At 44.2% G+C, this 25,796-nt stretch overlaps 1 protein-coding gene and 4 non-coding genes across 5 annotated transcripts in view; all 5 read right to left on the bottom strand.

Moving 5' to 3' along the window:
- Positions 1-7,131, bottom strand: part of LOC125740326 (polymeric immunoglobulin receptor-like) — a 31,133-nt gene extending 24,002 nt beyond the window's left edge. The window contains exons 1-5 of the mRNA XM_049011291.1: positions 7,005-7,131; positions 6,108-6,600; positions 5,589-5,717; positions 3,210-3,530; positions 1,909-2,220 (exon numbers count right to left, since the gene is read on the bottom strand). Coding sequence (XP_048867248.1) covers positions 1,909-2,220; positions 3,210-3,530; positions 5,589-5,634 — 679 coding nt within the window. The 5' untranslated portion in view covers positions 5,635-5,717; positions 6,108-6,600; positions 7,005-7,131. The remainder of the gene's footprint in view (positions 1-1,908; positions 2,221-3,209; positions 3,531-5,588; positions 5,718-6,107; positions 6,601-7,004) is intronic.
- An 8,149-nt stretch (positions 7,132-15,280) lies between these two features.
- Positions 15,281-15,352, bottom strand: trnae-uuc (transfer RNA glutamic acid (anticodon UUC)). The gene has a single exon. It is a non-coding gene; the product is annotated as a tRNA-Glu (tRNA).
- A 1,379-nt stretch (positions 15,353-16,731) lies between these two features.
- Positions 16,732-16,804, bottom strand: trnar-acg (transfer RNA arginine (anticodon ACG)). Its single transcript has one exon. It is a non-coding gene; the product is annotated as a tRNA-Arg (tRNA).
- Positions 16,805-17,796: 992 nt separating this feature from the next.
- On the bottom strand, positions 17,797-17,868 carry trnae-uuc (transfer RNA glutamic acid (anticodon UUC)). Its single transcript has one exon. It is a non-coding gene; the product is annotated as a tRNA-Glu (tRNA).
- A 116-nt stretch (positions 17,869-17,984) lies between these two features.
- On the bottom strand, positions 17,985-18,057 carry trnar-acg (transfer RNA arginine (anticodon ACG)). The gene has a single exon. It is a non-coding gene; the product is annotated as a tRNA-Arg (tRNA).
- Positions 18,058-25,796: the final 7,739 nt, after the last annotated feature.

Genomic DNA, 25,796 nt, shown 5'->3' with positions numbered 1-25,796 from the left:
AATATATTTTTCTCTTATAATTAAAATGACAGTTTCCCATTACTGTGTGATCAGGTAAATGCTGCTAGCTGGACTCCCACACTACTGTAAATGCTGCTGAATGCTTACCTCAGTTTTTCATTATCCCCTCCTTCTTCATCATGTGCAGAGAAAAGGAGAGCAGTGGAAACAGGAGAAAGGATAGTTAATAAAAAGCAATTTTCTGTTAGTCAATAAAGACTAAGAAAAGGTCACTCTTGAAACTGAAATATAAATTATGAAAGATATTCTACAAAGAAAATGATTAGATGGAGAACAATGAATTAGTGTTCGCATCCCAGGGCACTGATAGTGAACAGGTGAGATAAATGATTTTATTAACATATTTTAATGTATCTATTGTATCAGGGTGGCATGGTGGTGCAGTGGTTTGCAATGTCACCTCACTCCTCTGGCACATGTACTCAAGTCTCTGCCAGAGTTCCGTGTGTATGGAGTTTGCATGCTCCCCCCGTGTCATTGTGGGGTTTCCTCCAGGGACTCTGATTTCCCCCCACAGTCCAAAAACATGCTGAGGCTAATTGGAGTTGTCAAATTCCCGGTAGATGTGCTTGTGTGAGGGAATGGAGTGTGAGCGTGTCCTGCAATGGGTTGGCACCCTGTCATGGGACGTTCCCTGCCTTGCGCCCATAGGGACCCTGACTTAGACAAGTAGTTTCAGACAATGGATGGATGCAGCACTGGGACAGATATTACAGAGTACAACTGTAACACTGACCTCTGCTACAATGAAAAATCAGTCAGTCAGCATACCTTTAGTAACAATTCATTCCCACAAAAAAAATGCAAACTACATGGATTTGTATACATAACAAAGGACTGGCTGTATGTTTGCAGCAAAATGGTGTGATTTTTTCATGTTACATATTGATCATAAACTAGAAGACACACTGTATATTAGAGACATCAATTAGCCTGACTGTGCGTTTTTGGATTGTTGGTGGAAACCCACACAGCATGTGGAGAACATGCAAACTCCACACAGACAGAGCAGAAGCCAGATTCAAACCCGTAAACATGGAGGCGTGAAGCAACAGCGCCGCCTACTGGACCACCGTGCCACTATCATTGAAACAATAATCCCAATAAATAACTCTGTTTCACAACAGCTGATAAATAGGGGATTATCCCCACAAAGAAGCACAAACCCCCTTCATGAGTGAAATTGCTGGGTTAATTAGTATTTATCTTTTTATATTCAAGTATAAATGATCCACACACAGATTTAAATTAATTACTTACGTTTGATAGTAATATGAACTGGAATCTGCTGATATCCAGCAGCACACCAATACCAGCCAGTGTCCTTCCTCTCCAGTCCCCTCATTGTCACAATGAAGGTTTTATTTACTTTGTCATCCCTGATCAGGACAGGCCTCCCATCCAAACTCCCAGATCTCTCTGATGCACAGGAGCCCCCACATCCTATGTCTTTTGTTGTTTCCATAGTAACACTGAACACTGACACTGTCTCCATCCACACCCGTCACCTCCTGTTTGTCCACTGACAGCCCCGAAGGAGCTGAACACACAGGTTAGGAACAGATAAAACACTGAAATACTTACACCACAATGAAATATTATGAAAATCAGCTCATTAAACATGCATATGCAAATGTTTTTCCAAAAAGCCATATATTACTTATCATATTTAACTCTGTGAAGTTGCCCATTTAAACTGACACTGTTACTTCTTTCAAATCTCGTTTATCACATTGAATGAAAATAAAATGCATATTTTTACAATATTAAAGTATTTTTTCCTTTTACAGGAAACAATATTTGTGTTAATGTCCTTCCTTTTTGATTCAATCACCTGTTACATACTGTGCATCTCATTGGATACAGTCTGCAGTACAGACATCTTACCATCAGTGACTGACAGGTTAACTCGATCTCCAACATCTGAGGCTCCACTGATCTTCACACCACACCAGTACCTATCAGAGTCTTCAGCTGTCAGATTGTTGATGGTCACAGTGAAGACTTGCTGGTCAGGATCATCTCTGACTGACACTTTACCCTCCTGTGGAGAGTCAGTGTGTACTATGGGAGTACATGACCTCACATTATACCCTCTGCACCAGTATTTCACATGAGTTTTATATCTGTCACCATATAAACATGAGATGGTGACAGATCCTCCTCTCTGTACAGACACTCGTCTCAGTGTGGACACACCTGCAAGGAAGGTATGAAAATTACCAGGCTGATTAACTCTCTCTCCCTATTACACCATTTATACACAAATTAATAAAGAGGCAGAATATTATACACAGAGTATTAAACAAAGAATATTAAAATTTGCTTTGCTAAAGGCACGGTAGTGTAGTGCTTAGCGCTGTTGCCTCACATAGAGTCTGACTCTCTGCTATGGCTCTGTGTCTGTGGAGTTTGCATGCTCCCCCTGTGTCATTGTGGGGTTTCCTCCAGGTGCTCTAGTGGCCCCCCACTGTCCAAGAACATGCTCAGGTTAAGTATCCGAATTGCCCGTAGGTATCAATGGTGTGTGTGTGGAGAAGGGGTTCAGGTAAACATTACATTGTGAGGACCAAATATCCCCACAATGTAATAAAAACCAGTTATTTTGATGTTGTGGGGACCATTTTCTTGTGTATTTTGTTTGGTTACTTATGGTCCAGGTTAGGATTTGGTTGGGATCAAGGGTTTCATTGTTGGGAATAAGGTTTTGCCCATAGATATGAATAGATGGTCCCCACAAAGATATGAGTACAGGTCTGTGTGTGTGTCTGTGTGTGCGTGCCCTGCGACAGGTTGGCGCCCCATCCTGGGTTGTTCCCTGCCTTCCACTCATAGGCTCTGGATACCCTGCGACCCTGAACAGGACAAGTGGTTACAGGATATGGATGGATGGATGGATGAAAACTTCAAATTTATCCCTGAAAGTTGCAGGACCCCTGATGTAGCCCATTTAAACTGGTACTGTTACTTCTCTCTGATTTTATTTATTACATAAGTGAAAAATATGTATATTTGGACTTTAATTTACAAAAATGCAGTTTAACACTGGCTGATTCATTCCTTGTATTTATTTTAATTCCATCCTTATTTACAAATAAATACTTTACAGTCATTTTAACTCATAAAATGAACATTTGCATTCATGCTTATATAGGTCTGGTCAGATATTTTACCTTCAGGCATCTTACCTTCAGTTACTGACAGGTAAACCCAATCTCGAACATCTGAACCTCCACTGATATTTACAAAGCATGAGAACCAACCAGAGTCCCCAGCTGTCAAATTGTTGATGGTCACAGTGAAGACTCGCTGGTCAGGATCATCTCTGATTGACACTTTACCCTCCTGTGGAGAGTCAGTGTGTACTATGGGAGTACATGACCTCACATTATACCCTCTGCACCATTTTTTCACATGAGTTTTATATCTGTCACCATAGAAACATGGAATGGTGACAGATCTTCCACTGCGAACAGTCACCCATCCACCTGTGGACACACTGTCAGCACCTGCAGGGAGAACAACCAACTGAATTCACATTTTCCACACCACGATCAGGTCAGGTCAGGTCAGGTTGGGGAGTATGCGCTGATGCAGCATGTTGCTGCACCCACCACACAGCGAAACTCCCCGGGATCCCGGCCAGCGATCCTCCAGGCAGATACACTGTCCAGTCCCACCATCCATCTGCCGCAGCCAGGTGCTGCATGGGCATCCCCTTGGCCTGGTCCAGCCGCTTGGGTCCACAGCATTGAGGATCCTGTGACCCGGATCACCCGCAAGGAAACGCACCACATGTCCGTAGTGCCGTAACTGACAACTTCCTCACAATGCGGATAATGTCCCTCATTCAGGGCTCCTCTAGTAATCGCTCATTCGACACAAAGTCAAATCAGTGGTACCCAAGGATTCTCTGAAGAGACACAGTACTGAAGGAGTCCAGTCTTCATCTCAGCTCACTGCATAGCGTCCATCTCTTATAGCCATAGGGCAACACAGGGAGCACCAGGGCTCTCAAGACTTGAACCCCCGTCCTCTTGCAGAGATATTCGTAATGCCACACGCCCCTTTCCAGCAACCTCACGACCCCACATGCTTTTCTAATCCGTCTGCTGACTTTATAGGAAGATTCACCAGAGACATGAATGTCGCTGCTGAGGCGGGTAAATCTCTCGACAAGGTCGATATTCCCCTGCAGACAGACACACAATTGATGGCTGTGCCTTAGAAATCATTAAAAGCCTGGATCTTGGTCTTTATCCAGGACACCTGCAATCCCAGAAACTCAGACTCCTCACTCAGTCTCCGGTGAGCCCCGAGCTGAGCGTCCATTGACTCCGGAAAGATCACAGCACAGCAAAGTCCATCCATCCATCCATCCATTTTCCAAACCGCTTATCCTATTGGGTCGCGGGGGGTCCGGAGCCTATCCTGGAAGCAATGGGCACGAGGCAGGGAACAACCCAGGATGGGGGGCCAGCCCATCGCAGGGCACACCCACACACCATTCACTCACACACGCACACCTATGGGCAATTTAGCGACTCCAATTAGCCTCAGCATGTTTTTGGACTGTGGGGGGAAACCGGAGTACCCGGAGGAAACCACACGACGACATGGGGAGAACATGCAAACTCCACACACATGTGACCCAGGCGGAGACTCAAACCCGGGTTCCAGAGGTGCGAGGCAACAGTGCTAACCATTGCACCACCATGCCGCCCCTCATAAATATTCAATTCAATAGAATTTTTTTACACAGTGTCATGACCTGCTCGTACGATACTCCTGTATGCCACACCCCCTTATCATCCTCGTGTGAATTCCTGATTGTTCTCAGCCGTTCTGCGTTTCCGTCCCTTTAGTTCTGTGTATTTAGTCTGTGTGCTAGGCTGTCTCCCCTAGGTCTGTCATTGACGTTCTCATGCTCCCTGTCCTGAGTCTGTCTCTCGTCAATAAGGCTTCCATTGCCTGCTTGCCTGCCCCGACGCAACACACAGCACAAATTTCAGAATGTTACATTGTTTCAAACCGCTCACTGTAGTTTTGCTGCTGCATCTCCGTGGTCTTGTTTTTGGTGGTTTATCATAAGTTTTGATTATTCTATATTTGTTATTGAAAGAAAATGACTTTCTTTTTCCAGTCTTGTTTTCTGTGCTAGCCTCAAGTAGCTAGCCAGAAGCAGATGGGTTACCGCAGGGCAAAGTAGGATGATCAAAGTAAAGTAAGCAAAGAAAATAACTACTGCAGTAAAAAAGACCCAAAATGAACAGTGAAAGCTGACTACTTGATTACGACAGACAAATTATCAAAACAATATTTGTACAAGAATTAATCTGTCCCAAGTATTTGATCCATATAAGTGATTCATCGTGATAACCACTGTATGCAAAAATGTGAAATTTGTTAAAATTGAAAAAGTATTCATTATTTCCAAGAACACATCAATTACATCATCATGTAACTAGCAACAGATCTCCATCATCATCTCCAACCTGCAGCTGAGAGTGTGGGGAGGAGCAGGAGAGAGATCTCTACTCAGTACCACTGTAATGAGTGACACTCACCTGTGAGCCCAGCAATGAGGAGAAACAGGAGCATCAGAGGATCCATATGTGTGTGTGTCACTGAGCCCAGATCTGTGGAGACTGACACTCACTTCCTCATCCTCTGTACCTTCACTGTCTCTGTCGTTTCTATTGTTACACACAGAGGCAGAGTGAAGGGGGAGTGGAGACTTTACACAGGAAGTGACAAAACCACAAGGCTGAAAGTTTATCACTTCAGCATGTCATTCTATTATTATTTGTCTATTGAGCAGAAAATAAATTAGAAAATAATTAGAAGATAGACTCCTTTATTAATGAAATTAAAATATCAGCATGAATACAGATGATGCATGAATTAGTGTTGATGTGTATTTATGCTATGTTTTTGCTTATATGAAAAGTATATTTGTTTGATCCCCCTGTTGCGTCAAAGATTCGTCTGTTTTCATCATTAGAATAATTATGTAGAATCTAGATAGGATCAAGACAGATTCTAGACCCTAATGCAGGAAGCACACAGTGTAAAGTGAGGTAAACCTTCAACAGCACGTCAGTCCATTGCAGGGCACTGGAAGGTGGAGAAATGCCATGTGAACAGAGGAAGCCTGCAAACTGCACACAGACACAGTTATGGCCACATTCAAAACCAGCACTCAGCAGTGCTGGGATGGCAGATGTATGAGTCAGATATCTAATTCCAGCATACATCAAAGACACAGAGGGACATTGATGAACCACAGCAAGACCAACAGAAGACGGGCTTCTGACAGTAAGGCATCAAAATCCGTCACTGTTTACTGTCGATGTCTCATTGTTCTTAAATGAACTGCAGGTGCAGCCAAAGTGGATTTTTAAAAATTCTTTATCTTGCTTGGTTTCCTGTCATACATGTGAGTCACAGGTATTTTTTGGTAACTTCAAAAGTTAAAGCATGAAATGAAGAACTGTGAGCCCCTGTACATTCTATCAAAGGATATCATCTTTGAGAGAGCTTGTTTGTGCAGTGATACATTTTCTGTGTATTTGTTGTCTGTAAAAAAGAAAACAGTTTGAGGTTCAAAGTTTTTGTCCTGCTGTTACCAGGAATAAATATTTGGAATTTTATAATTTTAGAAACATAATTTCATAGTAAAATAATTGATTGTTGGTCTTTAAGGTGAATCATTCCTGCTCACAGAGTTTAAAATACAAGCAAATGAAGCAAATAAGTCTAGTTTTTTTCTGAACTGCTATATCCTCATTTTTCTCTTGCAGATGAGCATAGAGCAGCTAAATCATTAGCATGATGTAGAAGATAATTTCAGACAGACACTCATTCTGAAAAGCAGAAATGTCGTCCTACAGGATGTGAGGGTGAGTGTCACAGATCCACCCAACTCCCCTGCTGCTATGGCTCCTGGCCAGGGTGAGCGCCTCTGTCATGACTCCGCCTACCCTCCTCGTTGCCATGGCTCCTGGCCAGGGTGAGCGCCTCTGTCATGACTCCGCCTACCCTCCTCGTTGCCATGGCTCCTGGCCAGGGTGAGCGCCTCTGTCATGACTCCGCCTACCCTCCTCGTTGCCATGACTCCTTGCCAGGGTGAGCACCTCTGTCATGACTCCGCCTACCCTCCTCGTTGCCATGACTCCTGGCCAGGGTGAGCGCCTCTGTCATGACTCCGCCTACCCTCCTCGTTGCCATGACTCCTTGCCAGGGTGAGCGCCTCTGTCATGACTCCGCCTACCCTCCTCGTTGCCATGGCTCCTGGCCAGGGTGAGCACCTCTGTCATGACTCCGCCTACCCTCCTCATTGCCATGACTCCTTGCCAGGGTGAGCGCCTCTTCCCTGACTCCGCCCACCTTCCTTTTGATTCAAACAGGTGCAACAGAGGGTGAGCTACGCGGATGAAGAGATCTGTGTATCCAGGGATGGAGAAAGCCGTTTATGGCCTTGTGATGGCTACAGCCACACAGTAAGAACTTAGTTCAGTATTTGTATGCATTTTCTAATTAAATTGCTTTACAGTAGTAATTCATAGGTTTTAGTTGTGTTTTGTCTTTGGTGTTAGGTGTAGTGCGTGTGTGTATATATATTTTGATATTGTAGGGTTGTGTGCAGTGATTGTTTAATCTCTTTGGTTTGTAGTTACTTTGTTTGTAGGGGATGGTCTTTTATTCAGCGTAAAGGTGTGGCTGAGGGCGGAGGTGTCTCAAAAGACAACCCCTGGAGTAGGAGCGAACCATGTGCTGCCATGGCAAGAGGGGGGAGTTGGGGTTTAGCTGTGTTTTGCTTTGTTTAGTTATATGTAGTGCTTATTTGTTTTATCCCTTTTGTGTGTTAATTGGTTTGGCCAAACCGCTATATATGTTCCCTCATGTTACCATATTAGAAAGGTCAGTTTGCTTCAGTTACTGTTTTGCTTTGTAAAATTATGCCATGTTTGTTTTTGTTGGCCTCTTTTATGGGCCCAGTTATTAAGGTTTTGAGTTTGTTATTGTTTGCATTTCGGGGGTCAATAAAGCTCTGTTTCTTTAATTACGTTACTGCTTGGTCCCTCACAGCCTGGATCATGTGTCTCGTGTCGGGATGGTGGCAGCTGACTCGGGTGTGGCATGCCCCTGGGTTTGCCGCAGCTGCTGCCCAATTCTCCGGGAAGTGTATGGTGTGCATGAAATTCAGTGTGGGAAAGGGCACTCCAACCGACCCTGCAGTGACCCCGAGTCCCCAAAGCCCATTCGATCACCTGCAGATGGATTTCATTGAGCTAACGCCGTGCAGGGGATATAAGTTTTGCTTGGTGATTGTAGATCTGTTTTCCAGATGGGTGGAGGCATTCTCTTGCCGTCGCCCTGAAGCTCTGAGCGTGGCTAAATGTCTGCTAAAGGAGGTGATTCTGCGATGGGGCATTCCATCTAAAATCACCACAGACAACGGTCCTGTGTTCATCGCAGAGACCCTGGCTAAATTGGCTGCAAATTGATTTGAAGCATTATTGTGCCTATCACCCCTATCGCGCGCGGGACAGTCCTGAAACATTTCAGCAGTGCAGGCCAATGGTGAGCCGTTACAGGTGAAACGATTGTTTGACTTAAAGCCGGAGATCGTCTGACCGGAGGCGCGATGAGGCGTTTCTGTTGTTTCCTCTTTGGGTCACGTGTTTAGAGGCGCGGAGCTTCCATACGGTCCAGCGATTCCTGATTCATCCACAGGGTGGCGACCTTGCACGCATTTGGCGTGACACTCACGCTTTCCGACTTTCATGCTGTTGCCAGAAGTGTTATGGTAAATATATATTCTTCCACTTTAAGCCCCAAATTAGCTACATCAAAAGCACTGGGGCAGTTTTCAAACCCAACAGACTGTTTACAAGGTAATAAAACTCTTACATGCATGTAAAGCATTGTGCAGATTTATCCGCAATGAAAATGGCATGTCAGCCAGCTGACGAAAGTAGACATCCCTGTAGCCTGGCGGGCCGGGTTCCGTTCCCGGTATGGCAAAGGCAGGTTTTCACGTCTGCAGCCTGGTAGTTTCCAATATGCCTTAAATGAGAAAACATAAAACTCTTCCTGAAAAGTTTTGCTAATTTGCTCATTTAGTTTCAATCATAATTTTACTTTTAGTTGACTAAATATCATAATTACAGTGAACTAAAACTTCAGTTGATTTAGTCGTCTAAAATTAAAAGTGCTAAGTATAATGTTTAAAGTTTCACTTCGATTTCTGAAAGTCACTATATTCACCATAGGCTCCGGACCCCCCGCGACCCATTAGGATAAGCGGTTTGGAAAATGGATGGGTGGTTGCACTATATTCACCAAGATGAAATGAAAGCAATGTTAACGGATGGTATTAAGGTCTGACTGTGCAGTAAACAAATACACAGATTTCTCTCCTATTTGAAACACAAACTTGTGTTTGTTTACCCCGGAAACTGAAAACTGTAAAATCTCTAGTGCCATTAGTGCAAAATTAAATCACTTCAAAATGCGTAGGCTATAATGCCACCAGGCCTGTTCTCTCTGAATATTAAAACAGAAATATTTAAATAAATATTTGAAGATTGAGGCGGCATGGTGGTTAGCAGTGTTGCCTCACACCTCTGGGACCTGGGTTCGTGTCCTCCTGGGTCGCATGTGTGTGGAATTTGCACGTTCTCCCCATGTCGTCTTGGGGTTTCCGTGGCTAATTGGAGTTTCTAAATTGCCCGTGGGTGCGCATGCGTGTGTGTGAATGGTGTGTGGGTGTGCCCTGCGATGGGCTGGCCCCCTATCCAGGGTTGTTCTCTGCCTCGTGCCCATTGCTTCCGGGATAGGCTCCGGACCCCCGCGACCAAGTAAGACAAGCGGTTTGGAAAATGGATGGATATTTGAAGACGTAGTTTATTGGTGCTTTCATGTTCGTTGAAGTTTCTGCTTTTTAACAACTGTATAAAGTGATGTTATTTGTTATATAAATCAACTCAGGTGAAATAAAAAAATGTACGTTTTCAGGGTTGCCAAATCTCAAGCATCTGGCATTACACTCACGCATTCAGATTCACGCAGGAAATCTTACGGCTAACCGGTAATATTCCTTTATAAACCAAAAATTGGCTACGTCAAATGGGAATTTCCACGGTTAAATACAGAAACAGACTATTTACAAGGTAAGAACTGTTACATTTGTGTGCAGACAACTCGAACTGAAAACCTCACTCCAGCCACCTGGTTGAAGTTGGTAACCCCACGTTTTATTTGGAATAAAAAGTAAAATCTGCTGTTTTCGCCTGAAACAGCTCGTCATTCCGTTTGCGTTGTGACAAATATAAAGCTAATATGAGAAAAACATGTCACGTTTGATATCTTTTCGAAATAATATCCTACTCTAATAGCGATCGAAGTCATAAGTTTGTATTTATATTAAAGCGAGACTGTAATTGTATTACCGTTGTTGGGTTATCGAAACCAATACTTAATTCCATGAACACTAACATATATGACACAAACACAACGGTATTAGGGTTTTACGGCTTAAGTGAAGCACTTTATTCAAACATGTACAATTTCCACGTTTTATTTATTTTTTCTTATTTTAAAATGCAGCCGGGGTGGCATGGTGGTGCAGTGGTTAGCACTGTTGCCTCACACCTCTGGGACCCGGGTTCGAGTCTCCGCCTGGGTCACATGCATGTGGAGTTTGCATGTTCTCCCCATGTCGTCGTGGGGTTTCCTCTGGGTACTCCGGTTTCCCCCCACAGTCCAAAAACATGCTGAGGCTAATTGGAGTAGCTAAGAATTGCCCATAGGTGTGCATGTGTGAGTGAATGGTGTGTGAGTGTGCCCTGCGATGGGCTGGCCCCCCATCCTGGGTTGTTCCCTGCCTCGTGCCCATTGCTTCCAGGATAAGCTCCGGGCGACCCGATAGGATGAGCGGTTTGGAAAATGGATGGATGGATGGATGAAATGCAGCCCTACTTTTATTTAGTAAATGAGAAAACTTTATGCATATATGTTCAGTTCTACGTCACATGACAAATATTGTCGAAAACTTTTTGAATTGTACTGAATTAATTTGATTTGCCAGTCAGTTATTGATTAGATGCAGTGTTCATACAACTAATAGGTTATTTAAATATATGTCATACTAAATAGTTAGACATTATGATCTTCCAGACCTTTGCTTCTAGAAAATTTCTCTAACTTCAAATTTTAGTTGAATATCCCTGTATGCGAACTACATTAGTTCTGATTGTATATCTCGTCTCCGGCAAACATTTTCGTCTCGTTTTTATTCGTTGACGAAAGTGTCAATACCCTTCGTCACAGTCTTAGGCCTCGCGAAATAATTTTTATTTAGTTATCCTCTCTTTTTATTCTGAAAATAAAGGTCGTTGATGATAACCATGGCGAATATTTTTCGTCAACAAAATTAACACTGCTGAAAATACAGATAAGTCATCAGATATCATTCAGGCGGTCCTCTTGATTAACTGCCGTTTCACACGGGATTTTTGATCGAAATGCATGTGAAGATTTGTCTGTTTAGTTTACCCTAAACTGGGATATATAGAACCAAAGCGGCCATTTTCGTCACCTTCTCACACATTTTGTTCAGAGAAAAACGTACTAATTACACATTCAGAGTTTTTTTACATGTTTACAAACCCGAAGGAAAGAAAAAAAACAAAGAGCAAACAACTGATACCCAATCGCATCCACTATTACAAATCTGACTGCGCGGATTCTGAATACACATTCGCAGATTATTGTACACATTCGCAAATCTCAGCAGATATTTAGAGATTCGTACGCAAATTTACAAGTGTAATAACGCACACACGAATTGAGATACCATTACACAACTCTCCGCACACATTTGATACTAATTTTGCAACAACAATAATAGCCCCAAGAGCAAAGAAATTGAAACTACTTAGATAACAACAGTGCTTCAAGGCGAGGGCCAGCACCGGGCCCCATATATGGGAATAGAACAAACGATCGGGCCTTCGTGAAATAAAACGCTTAAAACACTTGCACAAAAATGCCCAAACATAGTCTAGGTATAATCCAGATAGTTAGGAGATGCCAGCCAAACCCAAAACTGTTTCTTACTTACACGGATAAACAAACTCGAGTTGTTAACAAACTAGGGCTGACAGATGTCAACGTGACATTCCCTTATTAAAAGCAGTGTGAAGACTGCTGCTGTGTTCCCAGTCAAACACATTATTTTATATTTTATAAGCTCGGACCCTTTGGAAAATTGATATAAATCTTGTTTTGATCGGCTGAACGACGGCGACACGTCACCAGCCTTCCCAACGCCACCACCAATTAAGTGTCTAAAACAGCAAAATTAAAGTATAATAAGCTGGCTTACCTTGTTTTAATAGTAGTTTTTCCGATTAATTCCATCCCTGGCTTTGTATCCGAAGTGTTAAAAGTAATTCCCCGCATACCCCCCCGCATATCCTCCCTGGCGCCATGAAGATGTTGCGCAGCAAAAGTTTAAAACAAGTTGGGGCCTGTTATACCTCACTGTTAACGTTTGTTTTCTTGTTTAAGGAGCTGCTGGTCCCCGTGTTTAGAAGATGGTTAGCTGAAAAAGCCTTGCCATTCAGGGTGCGCCGATCATACTGTCCCCACACCACCTTATTTTATTCCGGCCCCGAGTTGATTCGCGTGGACGCGCATTGCACGTGCTGAAACCCTACTGTTGACTGATCCATCGGAGGTGAGGCGGGCCTACAGCTAAATAACCTGTAACTTAGATCATTTTGAATAACTGAGTGACCTGTAGTCGGCATTTTGTTGCTTATCACAAGCGAGACGATTAATGAAATTATCTTGAATACCTATGAAAACATAAATTTGTATTTTTTTACTGATGTAACAGGTCTGTAATGGTTTAATCCAACTCCTGAATGATTAAGATCCTAGCTAGTGCAGTAACACTAATACAGCATGTGGCGAATAGAAATGTATTTTTTCTCTCTGTTTCTGGCTGTTCTAGTAACGAATATAAAATCTGAACAACATGAAGATACTCCTGTGCTGTACACACGCATGTCCCTGTTCTGCACACACGCATGTCCCTGTGCTATACACACACATGTCCCTGTGCTGCACACACGCATGTCCCTGTTCTGCACACACGCATGTCCCTGTTCTGCACACACGCATGTCCCTCTGCTGTACACACGCATGTCCCTGATCTGCACACACGCATGTCCCTGTTCTGCACACACGCATGTCCCTGTGCTGCACACACACGCATGTCCCTGTGCTGCACACACACGCATGTCCCTGTGCTGCACACACGCATGTCCCTGTGCTGCACACACGCATGTCCCTGTGCTGCACACACGCATGTCCCTCTGCTGTACACATGCATGTCCCTGTTCTGCACACACGCATGTCCCTGTTCTGCACACACGCATGTCCCTGTGCTGCACACACGCATGTCCCTGTGCTGCACACACGCATGTCCCTCTGCTGTACACACGCATGTCCCTGTGCTGTACACACGCATGTCCCTATTCTGCACACACGCATGTCCCTGTGCTGCACACACGCATGTCCCTCTGCTGTACACACGCATGTCCCTATTCTGCACACACGCATGTCCCTGTTCTGCACACACGCATGTCCCTGTTCTGCACACACGCATGTCCCTGTTCTGCACACACGCATGTCCCTGTTCTGCACACACACATGTCCCTGTGCTGCACACACACGCATGTCCCTGTGCTGCACACACGCATGTCCCTCTGCTGCACACACGCATGTCCCTCTGCTGTACACATGCACATATTAAGTAAATCCAACTAACTGACAACACCTGTTTCGTGGAATAACCCCCCCACTCCATTTTGTGGTAATCCAGCTAACTGACAACACCTGCTTCATGGAATAACCCCCCCCATTTTGTGTTAATCCAGATAACTGAGAACACCTGCTTCATGGAATCCCCCCCCCCCATTTTGTGTTAATCCAGCTAAATGAGAACACCTGCTTCATGGAATAACCCCCCATTTTGTGTTAATCCAGATAACTGAGAACACCTGCTTCATGGAATAACCCCCCCATTTTGTGTTAATCCAGATAACTGAGAACACCTGCTTCATGGAATCCCCCCCCCCATTTTGTGTTAATCCAGCTAAATGAGAACACCTGCTTCATGGAATAACCCCCCATTTTGTGTTAATCCAGATAACTGAGAACACCTGCTTCATGGAATAACCCCCCCATTTTGTGTTAATCCAGATAACTGAGAACACCTGCTTCATGGAATAACCCCCCCATTTTGTGTTAATCCAGATAACTGAGAACACCTGCTTCATGGAATAACCCCCCATTTTGTGTTAATCCAGATAACTGAGAACACCTGCTTCATGGAATAACCCCCCCATTTTGTGTTAATCCAGATAACTGAGAACACCTGCTTCATGGAATAACCCCCCCATTTTGTGTTAATCCAGATAACTGAGAACACCTGCTTCATGGAATAACCCCCCCATTTTGTGTTAATCCAGCTAACTGAGAACACCTGCTTCATGGAATAACCCCCCCATTTTGTGTAAATCCAGATAACTGAGAACACCTGCTTCATGGAATAACCCCCCCATTTTGTGTTAATCCAGCTAACTGAGAACACCTGCTTCATGGAATAACCCCCCATTTTGTGTTAATCCAGCTAACTGAGAACACCTGCTTCATGGAATCCCCCCCTTCTTCCCCTGTCTCTCTTATTACATAATTAACTACAAATGCTTGATTTCCTCAAAGACCATATTTAGCAGTGATTTCTCTAAAAATGCTTTGCAATATATTGATAATTCCTGACCTGTTCAGGAAAAATTAGACTCATGTCCTATCCCTGTCATAATTATGATGCACACATCACTGAAACAGAAGGAAACCGTACTAGGAGTAAGACTTATCTTCAAGGTATAACCGAAATCATTAATATAAAAACAATCAATAGAAAGTCAACTAACACAAATCTGTGAAGGACTTGGAAAATACGTAACACTTTGCAAATATGCCTTATCATAATCTCTGCACTGTCCCGGTTTTGTCCAGTGCGGGGCTCAACAAGTGACACAAAGAGAAAAGGATTAAACGCATTTGCATTTGGCTGTTTCACCACGGGTAAGATATTTTTTTTCTGTATAAATTGCATTTCGTAACCAACAAAAGTTATAAAGATCAGTTGCAGGGGTGCAGTCAACGATAAGTACAATTCCCATACCGGGAGTCTAACCCGGGCCGCCTGGGTGAAAACCAGGAATCCTAACCGCTAGACCATATGGGACACCATACAGCCTGCCTCTTGTGAGCTCCCTGTCTGCAGCTGATGCGAGGAAGCCAAGACGTTGGTAGCATGGAGCGGCTAAAGCAGAAAGCATTAGAGTAAAGGAAAGAAATGGCCGAACAAGCCAGGAGTCGAACCTAGAATCTTCTGATTCGTAGTCAGACGTGCTATGCATTGCGCCACTGGCCCACAGCACAGAAGGATAAACAAGTAGCACAAAGAGAAAAGGATTAAATGCATTTGCATCCAGATCTTTCTTGTGTCGATTTCACACTTCAGATGACTTTCAAGTATTTCTTAAAAACAGATTCTTCCTCTCAGTATCAAATAATGTCACAAGAAATTTCATCTTTTTAAGTAGCAATAATGCTTATGAGAATGACGAATGGAAAATCAACTAAAAGTAAATGCTACAGTCTGAAAATACGGAATGCTTCCCAAATCTGTCTGTCATCTATATTCCTTTTTCCAGCCTCCTTTCGGCTTTAGTGCGACAAATGTTTCAGCCCTTTATTGGCCAGTTGAAGAAGTGTTTCAACTAAATGTTTTACAACGGTCTCGACCAATTGGCCAAGCGATTCGACTGGCCCCGTGTGGTTGGCCAGTGAAACAAGGACCCGCCCGCCCCGCTGACACGCTGGTGTTGCAGCACGGACATTCCCTTCGCATCGGTGACGGTTTTGGCTTCGCATCCAGCATCCTAGACAATGCACACATGTATGGCCGAAAAACTGCTAAATTTGAGCAAAATCTCTCGTATTTTTTGGTGTTTTCTTTTTGGCTGTTTCACCACAGTTAAGATATTTTTTTTCTGTACAAATTGCATTTCGTAACCAACAAAAGTTATTTTATGGTAAAAGTTCATTTTCTCAAGTAATTCATTTCATTTTGTGTGTCTGATCTGAATTGTCGGGGACAGTGTTTTTCAGGGGTAACCTGGCATGGCACCACAACCTACGACTGGAGGAAATCGGCGCTGAGATTATTCTTTAGCTTGGCTTAAAAATACTAAAAATGTAATAAATATTGTGACACCAAAGTATGGCAAAATCACGTGCAAGGTGAGAGCTCCACCTGAGTTGTATGAAATGGCTGGTCAGTATTTCCAGCAAGATTGTTAGACTTCCCAGGAAGAGCATTTTTGCTGCCTTGGCACAGGGACACGATTAGTTGCAATGCTGCAGACAACGATAAGTATAATTCCCATACCGGGAGTCTAACCCGGGCGAAAACCAGGAATCCTAACCGCTAGACCATATGGGACACCATACAGCCTGCCTCTTGTGAGCTCCCTGTCTGCAGCTGATGCAAGGAAGCCAAGACGTTGGTAGCATGGAGCGGCTAAAGCAGAAGGCATTAGAGTAAAGGAAAGAAATGGCCGAGCCAGCCAGGAGTCGAACCTAGGATCTTCTGATCCGTAGTCAGATGTGTTATCCATTGCGCCACTGGCCCACAGCAAAGAAGGACAAGCAAGTAACACAATGAGAAAAGGATTAAATGCATTTGCATCCAGATCTTTCTTGTGTCGATTTCAACTTCAGATGACTTTCAAGTATTTCTTAAAAACAGATTCTTCCTCTCAGTATCAAATAATGTCACAAGAAATTTTATCTTTTTAAGTAGCAATAATGCTTATGAGAATGACGGATGGAAAATCAACTAAAAGTAAATGCTACAGTCTGAAAATACGGAATGCTTCCCACATCTGTCTGTCATCTATGTTCCTTTTGCCAGCCTCCTTTCGGCTTTAGTGCAACAAATGTTTCAGCCCCCTATTGGCCAGTTGAAGAAGTGTTTCAACTAAATGTTTTACAACGGTCTCGACCGATTGGCCAAGCGAGGCGACTGGCCCCGTGTGGTTGGCCAGTGAAACAAGGACACGCTGGTGTTACAGCACGGACATTCCCTTCGCACCGGTGACGGTTTTGGCTTCGCATCCAGCATCCTAGACAATGCACACATTTATGGCCGAAAAACTGCTGAATTTGAGCAAAATCTCTCGTATTTTTTGTGTTTCCTTTTTGGCTGTTTCACCACGGGTAAGATATTTTTTTTCTGTACAAATTGCATTTCGTAACCAACAAAAGTTATTTTATGGTAAAAGTTCATTTTCTCAAGTAATTCATTTCATTTTGTGTGTCTGATCTGAATCGTCGCGGACAGTGTTTTTCAGGGGTAACCTGGCACGGCACCACAACCTACGACTGGAGGAAATCGGCGCTGAGATTATTCTTTAGCTTGGCTTAAAAATACTAAAAATGTAATAAATATTGTGACACCAAAGTATGGCAAAATCACGTGCAAGGTGACAGCTCCACCTGAGTTGTATGTAATGGCTGGTCAGTATTTCCAGCAAGATTGTTAGACTTCCCAGGAAGAGCATTTTTGCTGCCTTGGCAAAAGGATACGATTAGTTGCAAGGCTGAAGACAACGATAAGTACAATTCCCATACCGGGAGTCGAAGCCGGGCCGCCTGGGTGAAAACCAGGAATCCTAACCGCTAGACCATATGGGACACCATGCAGCTTGCCTCTTGTGAGCTCCCTGTCTGCAGCTGATGCGAGGAAGCCAAGACGTTGGTAGCATGGAGCGGCTAAAGCAGAAAGCATTAGAGTAAAGGAAAGAAATGGCCGAGCCAGCCAGGAGTCGAACCTAGAATCTTCTGATCCGTAGTCAGACGCGTTATCCATTGCGCCACTGGCCCACAGCATAGAAGGACAAACAAATAACACAAAGAGAAAAGGATTAAACGCATTTGCATCCAGATCTTTCTTGTGTCGATTTCACACTTCAGATGACTTTCAAGTATTTCTTAAAAACAGATTCTTCTTCTCAGTATCAAATAATGTCACAAGAAATTTCATCTTTTTAAGTAGCAATAATGCTTATGAGAATGACAGATGGAAAATCAACTAAAAGTAAATGCTACAGTCTGAAAATACGGAATGCTTCCCAAATCTGTCTGTCATCTATGTTCCTTTTTCCAGCCTCTTTTCGGCTTTTTTGCAACAAATGTTTCAGCCCTCTATTGGCCAGTTGAAGAAATGTTTCAACTAAATGTTTTACAACGGTCTCGACCGATTGGCCAAGCGAGGCGACTGGCCCCGTGTGGTTGGCCAGTGAAACAAGGACCCGCCCGCCCCGCTGACACGCTGGTATTACAGCACGGACATTCCCTTCGCATCGGTGACGTTTTGGCTTCGCATCCAGCATCCTAGACAATGCACACATTTATGGCCGAAAAACTGCTAAATTTGAGCAAAATCTCTCGTATTCTTGGTGTTTTCTTTTTGGCTGTGTGGTAGTAAATTCTTGATTATGCTAATCAGTAATCAATAATGGAATATAGACGATTATGCAAAATGCATTACCTAATCAGTAATTAACAATTGAGTTTATAATGTGTTGTTGATTTACCTATAATGATTGAACCAATATAACCTCACTCAAATTACTCTGATGTATCAAGCACAATGTACTAATGCAAGCTTGCTTACTGTAAGTAAAGGGATTTCTATTTTCTATGAAGGAACTAACGTTTGCCATAATGTAGCTTGCTCAGCAAGGGCCCGGGTCAGCATGACCTGGAAGTGAGATAAAAGTAATTGGGTAATTGGATAAATTTAACTCGACTCAGTATGAAACTGCAGAGGAATTTCTGTGCTGATAAGCAAGCCTCAATAAGCAGAAGTGCCGGGTGTCTACAGACACCTGATCCTTTTCTTTGAACTATCTGATGACGGAATTTTTGGCTATAAGAGATGTATGCACTTGTTGTTCGGGGAGCAGAACACGAGACGCATGATTGCTGAGTGTCTGTTCCCTTTGAGCTCATCCAATAATAAAGTTCTGTCAAACACTTAAACATCGGACTTCGAGAAATTTCTTCCACAGATTTGGGGGCTCGTCCGGGATTGGAGAAAGGGAACAGCCAGAGCGCACGGACGGCGAGGAACGAGGTGTCCTGTTAGAAGGGAGCGGTGAAGCGCTACCGTCAGCCAAGGAGCGAGGAAAAAAGTTACTCGATCCGGCTCAGCATCCCATCCTCGTCGGACAAACGCCTGGACGTCCCAATCCGATCAACGGACCAAAATTAAAGGGAAAAATTGTAAGTTGATTTATTTAATCGCAAGTCGATGTTTAAGTCTATATAGTATCTATATGTGCTGTTTGACAAACTTTGGGAAAAGCGCTAGTGGATTGTGATCCACAGGAGGATCCTCGTATTCACAGGAAGGTGAATACAGGTATTTGCAAGGAAGCAAATACGGGTGTCTGTAGAGACACAGGTCTTTGACAGGGAGGGAGTATGAATAAGGTTGTGTGTGTGGAAACTGTCCCGTCGGGCAGCTAACACGGCTCTGCCAGGGGCAGCCTGGTAGCGGACTGAGTCCTGCCAGGGAAGTGAATGGATAGTAGCTGCCGCGCAGTGATTCGTGTCCTGCCGGAGGAAATTGTGTGAATGTGTGGAGCGTGTAAATATCCTGGTTGTGATGAATGTGAATGTGTTGTGTTGTCTAGTGCAAAATATCAGATAAACGAATTAATAAGTGTCCAGAAAATTAGACAGAGATACCGGTGTAAAAAGCGCCGGAGGCCAAGCGGCCTCAATAAGCAGAAGTGCCGGGTGTCTACAGACACCTGATCCTTTTCTTTGAACTATCTGATGACGGCTTGATGATTGTCACGATGTGGTCGAGACTGAGATGAGAGAGTGTGAGAATGTGCCAAATGGAGTAAAATGGCAAGCGGGCGCTGGCCCGTGGACGGCACGTTCGATCCAACAATAATGCAACATACAAAGCGTGTAATACAAAGCAAAAAGGGATGTTGTGGAAAATATGGGGATATTGATAAGTTTGAAAAGCGGATATATGTGGCTAAATTGAAAGAGTTAGAGAAGGAAAAGGCAAATAATAAGGGACTGCGGGACAAACTGGCCAGGGAGACAGCGGAGTTAAACGCTGAAAGGGCTAAAAATGAGGCTCAGGCCCAATCCCTCAGCATGGTGTTACAGAATACTAAGAAGAAAAAGGAAGAGATACCTCTGTACCCTCCTCTGCCGAATGTGCCCCCTCCCCCTGCTTATCATCCTCAGCTAGGAGCAGCTGCAGCAGCACCGGCGTCTGTGGAGACCACTGCCCCTCCCTCAGAGAAGAAGGAGGAAGATGACACAGTGGGGGGAGCAGGAGCCCTGCCGCTGAGACAGAGCCAGAGACTGCTGCAAAGGGGGGGAGACTCAGCCTCACAGTTGTAGGATCACACATGCACATATCACAAAGCTTAAATTCCAGGTGGCCTGAGACAAGGCCTACCCTGGTACGAGAAGGCACACATCGGCCTAGGCCCCAAAGGGGGGGTTCGTGACCCCACACACATAGATAACCAGGGAGGCCAGCACTCCAACTTTTATTGCCCAAAGTTTAATGACCTACAGATAGCAGAGTGGATCCCCAGGGACAGGGGCCCCTCGACTTGGCCCACAACCCCATCACCCGACATCCTGCCTTGCATACCACTCTCCCAACACCCCACAGAAAGTTTCTGTTAAGTTTGGTTTTTGTATACCCTGTATAGTATGTTGCTTATGTCTCAATATGCAAGTCATGTTTATGTGAGTGTCCTTAGACAGTCTTAGGTTTGTGTGCCACCCTTATAACCATGTTCACAGCGTGTCTATTATTTTACCCCTCACACCTAAACACTTGTATAAATTTGAATAAATAAATAGGTATAGCTACCACTGCATATATGTTAAACCAGAATAATCTTGGAAATTGAATAGTCTAACCAGGGACCTTAGTGTGCCCTAACTTTCGAAGATTCTTTTCCTTTGTCTGACAAACCTTCCCCCCCCTTTTTGCTTTGCCACATTCCTCGGCAACCCTTATCTGATCTTTGTATTTCACCATACCTATCCAAGGGTAAGATGTGCTGATGACAAGAGAATGTCATATAATGTCTGTATAAAGGGTATACATCTGTTGAAGTGTAACCTATACTGTCTACCATATATACCACATACTGGTGTGAGTAATAGAACATAACATAATAGCATAATATAAGTAATCATTAATTAATCATCACAGATGGGATTTGGTGTGAACCGCTAGGCTGGTATGGCATGTTTGGTATCAAACCGACGGGAAATCACTCCAGTTTCCAAATCTGGTCAATGGTTACCACAAAAGTGGACATATCAAAAGTTACACCAGCCTAATGAAAATCACCATTACCAGAGAAGTCAGTCTGGTCATAAATCCCAAAAGGACTGATACCGACCCCCTTCCAAAAGCCCGCCAAATGGATGGTCAGCCATTGGCCCAGGACTCGAATTCCTGGTCACTCCTATTCACGAACTTTACACTATAAAACCTGGCACCTCAGAACAAAGCGGGGGGAGAGGGAAGAAAAGGAGAGAGAAAGGTGTAGAACATCAGCGGAGCGGAGGAGAGCGGAGCAGAGGAGAGCGGAGGAGAGGAAACAAAGACCATTAGCCCAGGAGAAGAGAAGCCCACAAGCAGCCCTCCTGAAGCCTATCAGTTTAGACCCAACTGGACAAAGAACTGAAACTCAGTCCAAGCTTCACCAGGAGAGAGAATCAGAGGGCTCCACTCCAACAACCGCTGTAAACACCGCGCCTCCCTGAGAGCCATCACCCATCAGCTCATTAGCCTCTGCAACCAACTGCCAAGACCCCCCCTTTCCTGCATCCAAGTAAACCAACTTCCTTTCATTTCTAATAACCTAAACTGTCCTATTCACCTGCTATATTCCTTTAGGTTCATATTTCCACAAACTGTTTGCTTTGCAGAACAGTTTTTCCCTTTTTAGGTTAATCCTTTTAAATCTGGTCATTGCATTTTCATGATTACATTGTTTGTGTCTATTCCGTTATTTCATGTTTATTCTTTGTTAGGTGTAATGTCTTTCTTATGTTAGTTGTAGGAATAAATGCATGTCTTTTACACAACTTCAGTCTCCGTCATTGAGTGCTCACAATACTCCCTGCCTCTGTGCGATCTGGCTACTACGCTCTGAAACCTCTAAACTCGCCTGAAATATCGCGAGACTCTCTCTCATCGGCCGTGAGGGGAGCTTTTCTACCGACCGTTTACATTACCTGGTGACGCAGCTCGCTGGACGAGCCTACTAACCCAGGTTATTAAGCGATACTGGTTATTAATGAGTCCCATTTAAGTCTCACATTAACAGATATCGGGGATTCGCAATTGAGTTTGGAGGAGCCGACCATTCAGCATAACAATTGGTTAATAATCAGCATTAGATAATAATTAATTAAAAGTTAATTAATTTCAAAACATATTGGTGGAGATATTAAAATTTACCTGAGCTAATAATTCCTACACCTCCTTGTCCTTTACGCACTGAAATTCCTTCAGATTCCTTCAATCTTTTAATTATGTTATGCACTGTTGAAGGTGAAATATCCAAATCTCTTCCTGTCGTTCTTTGAGGAACATTGTTTTTAAACATTTCAATAATTTTCTCAGGTATTTGTGCTGCTTTTGTACCAAATCATAATTACAATCACCTGTTGACATCACTTGTTTCAAATCACATCATTATTTAACCAATTTACCTCACTACTGGCCCTAAATTGCTCCTGTCCCGACTTTTTTGGAAATGTGTTGCAAGAACCAAAATTGGAATACGTGTTTATTTTGAGAAAAACAATGAAATTCATGAGGAACACATTAAATAATGTGGTGGGGGTAACACAATAAATTTAAGATTTTTATTAGCGAAATGAAATTGTCGTTACTCCAGTCGGTGTAAAAAACACACTAGTAAAAGGACATCAAAATTAAACAACGTGAATTAACAAAAGAAGTACTGAAACTACAGAAAGATAATAAGAAAATATAACAATAAAAGGTATATAAAAAGTAAAGATGAAAATGTATAAAAAAATATGTAGAAATGTTTATAATACAGATTGTAGTTATAGCATATTTTAGCTTTTAATCTATGATGTTAATGATCCTACTGGCCTGGGGGTAGAAGCTTCTCCTCGGCCTCTCTGTCCCGGCCATAAGGCCCCGGGGACTTATGCAGGGCGGCAGTTCTGTCCTGGTGATTCTCTGGGCGCATCGTATCACCCTCAGCGGGACTCGGCGGCCCTCAGAGCTGGAGCTGCCGTACCGAGCAGTTATGCTCCCGGAGAGCACAGATCCCACATTGCCGCTGTAGAAGGTTTTTTGTAGCACAGAGGAGAGTCTGTATTTCCACAGCTGCCTCACATGATACACTCACTGTCAAGCTTTCAGCACTAAAGTTACAGATTACTGGGTGGCCGAGAGGTCTGTGAAATTTGGAGGGTCAGTAGCTTGCCTGGGAAGCCTTAGCATTCAGCGAAAACTGAACAGAGCGGCCTGTAGCAGGGTTGTCAAATTTGATTAGCTGGCTGGCATAAGATTTTCAGTTTGAAAGAAAGTATGCACACAGATTTACATGTACGTAACAGTTTTATTACCTTGTAAATAGTTTGTAGGGTTTTCAAAGTACCCCAGTGCTTTTGATATAGCGAATTTTAGGTTTATAATGAAATAATATAGATTTCTTGCGTGAGCGTGAGAGCCTGAAGGTGTGAGTGTCACAACAGATGGGTGAGAGCTGGCAACCCTGGCTCTGTTCAGTAGCCTCAGAAATTCTTTCGAACTTTCCACACACAGCTGATGGAAATCAATGGACGCAAAGGTTCTCAGTGACCATTTTAGCTTGTTTTTAGACTAAAGGCCTATGATGGATCTTTGGAATGTTGCGGAGATACGAATGCTGAGGACAGCATACTTTGTGCTGTGAGTGTTATGCTATCCATGTAAACAAAGTACACAGTCCAACCAGATACTATATTGAAATGCTAACAAGTTGTTAAATATTTTTATTCAAGTGACTTTAAGTCTGGATAATGTTTTTAATGGTTGGAAACGTGTGTATTACTGTAAATTAAATAATTAAACTTCTGAAATGGCCGCTCAGCACCCACCACTGAGCTTCACTGGTCAGCCTTAACTGGTTCTGTGCTGGTGGCAAGAGGCTCAGTGCAGGAGGAGGCTGCAAACCTGAAGAGGCACACAACCGTATGGATGGGGCAGGGGATCAATGGTGTGAGGTAGAGGACCAGGGCAGTGGGATTGCAGTGGCACAAGGGCAACCGTGTGGTCATCATGGGCTCCTCCAATGGCAGCTTCAGGTAAGTCGCTCCGGTAAACCCCGTTAGACTCCAGTGAAGTGAGTGAGGCTGCAGCGCTACACTGGAGGGGACACATGTGGGCTCAGGGGCCCATGTGACTGTAGCAGAGGAAGGGATCTCTAGCTGATGTGGAGGTACAGGCCCAATGGCAGTAAGGGGTGGGCAGTCAGGTGCAGAGGCTGCGGGGCCAGCGGCCCCACTGTACACATGGACCGCAGGGAATTTCAGCATGTTGTGCCCAAAGTCCAGCACACATGCTGTGCTCCGGGGGAAATTCAGGCCCAGGATGGAGGGATCGAGCATGTCAGCCATCCACATAGTTACTATTCACAACTAAACCCCCCATGTCAAAAGGGAACAACCCCGTCCCTCTTAAAGGGGCCAGGTCACCAGTCATTGTTCTCACCTGCACCAATGTCAGTTCTAAACAGTGTCTGGTCTCACCAGGGTTGCAGTGGAACCTGTATGGACTAGGGCAGTACATGCGACTCACATCACTATGGTGGGTATGTGACAGAAGTTGCCTCTGTGAGTCCAATCCGTAGTCACAACCTCTGCAGCAGGTGGCAGCAGGGCCACCTCCCCGGTGTCACCAAGGAAGTTCAGGAAATTAACCTTGTTGGCCCACATCTTCCCGGCTATGCGTGCCCTTGGCGGAACCCTGGGTGGCGGTGAACTTGGGACACTTTCTGAGGATTGCGGGGTGGGGGGGGGGGGGTGCTGCTGCCTGTCAGCCTACAGGCAGTCTGCATCCAGGAAGTAAACCTGAGGGCCTGGGTCCTCCAAGCCCTTTGGCGTTTCCTCACAGCTTGGTTGATTTCTCCCGCCTCGTTCCCCGCCACCTCGCTGCCCACAATTTCTCTCTCCAAAGCCAGTTCCAGGGCCTCGTCTAGGGACGCAGAGGGGTTGACTGTGTCTGAATGTGAGCTATCTGGGGTTAAGTGTCTAGATAAACTGATCCCTGGCCAGTTCACTCTGTACTGATAGAGCCATGTGAGCACAGACACGCCTACACAACCCCTTGATATCATTAAGCAGGATGCAGAGAGACTCATTTGACTCAGTCCCTGCACCTATTGTTTAACTGAGAGGGCAGAAGTCCTCACACTGCCCACAGCGATTCTGCAGGGTACTGACCAGTGTCTCATCCAGGGGCTCAAGCAACCAGCAGTGTACACCTCAGAAAAACATGTGTGACAACCCTGAGGACCTGTTTGCATACCACA

The sequence above is a fragment of the Brienomyrus brachyistius genome, chromosome 4, assembly GCF_023856365.1.
Source record: "Brienomyrus brachyistius isolate T26 chromosome 4, BBRACH_0.4, whole genome shotgun sequence".
NCBI classification, from domain to species: domain Eukaryota; kingdom Metazoa; phylum Chordata; class Actinopteri; order Osteoglossiformes; family Mormyridae; genus Brienomyrus; species Brienomyrus brachyistius.
Note: the sequence above shows the minus strand (reverse complement) of the source record. Positions and strands in the feature narration are given on the sequence as shown.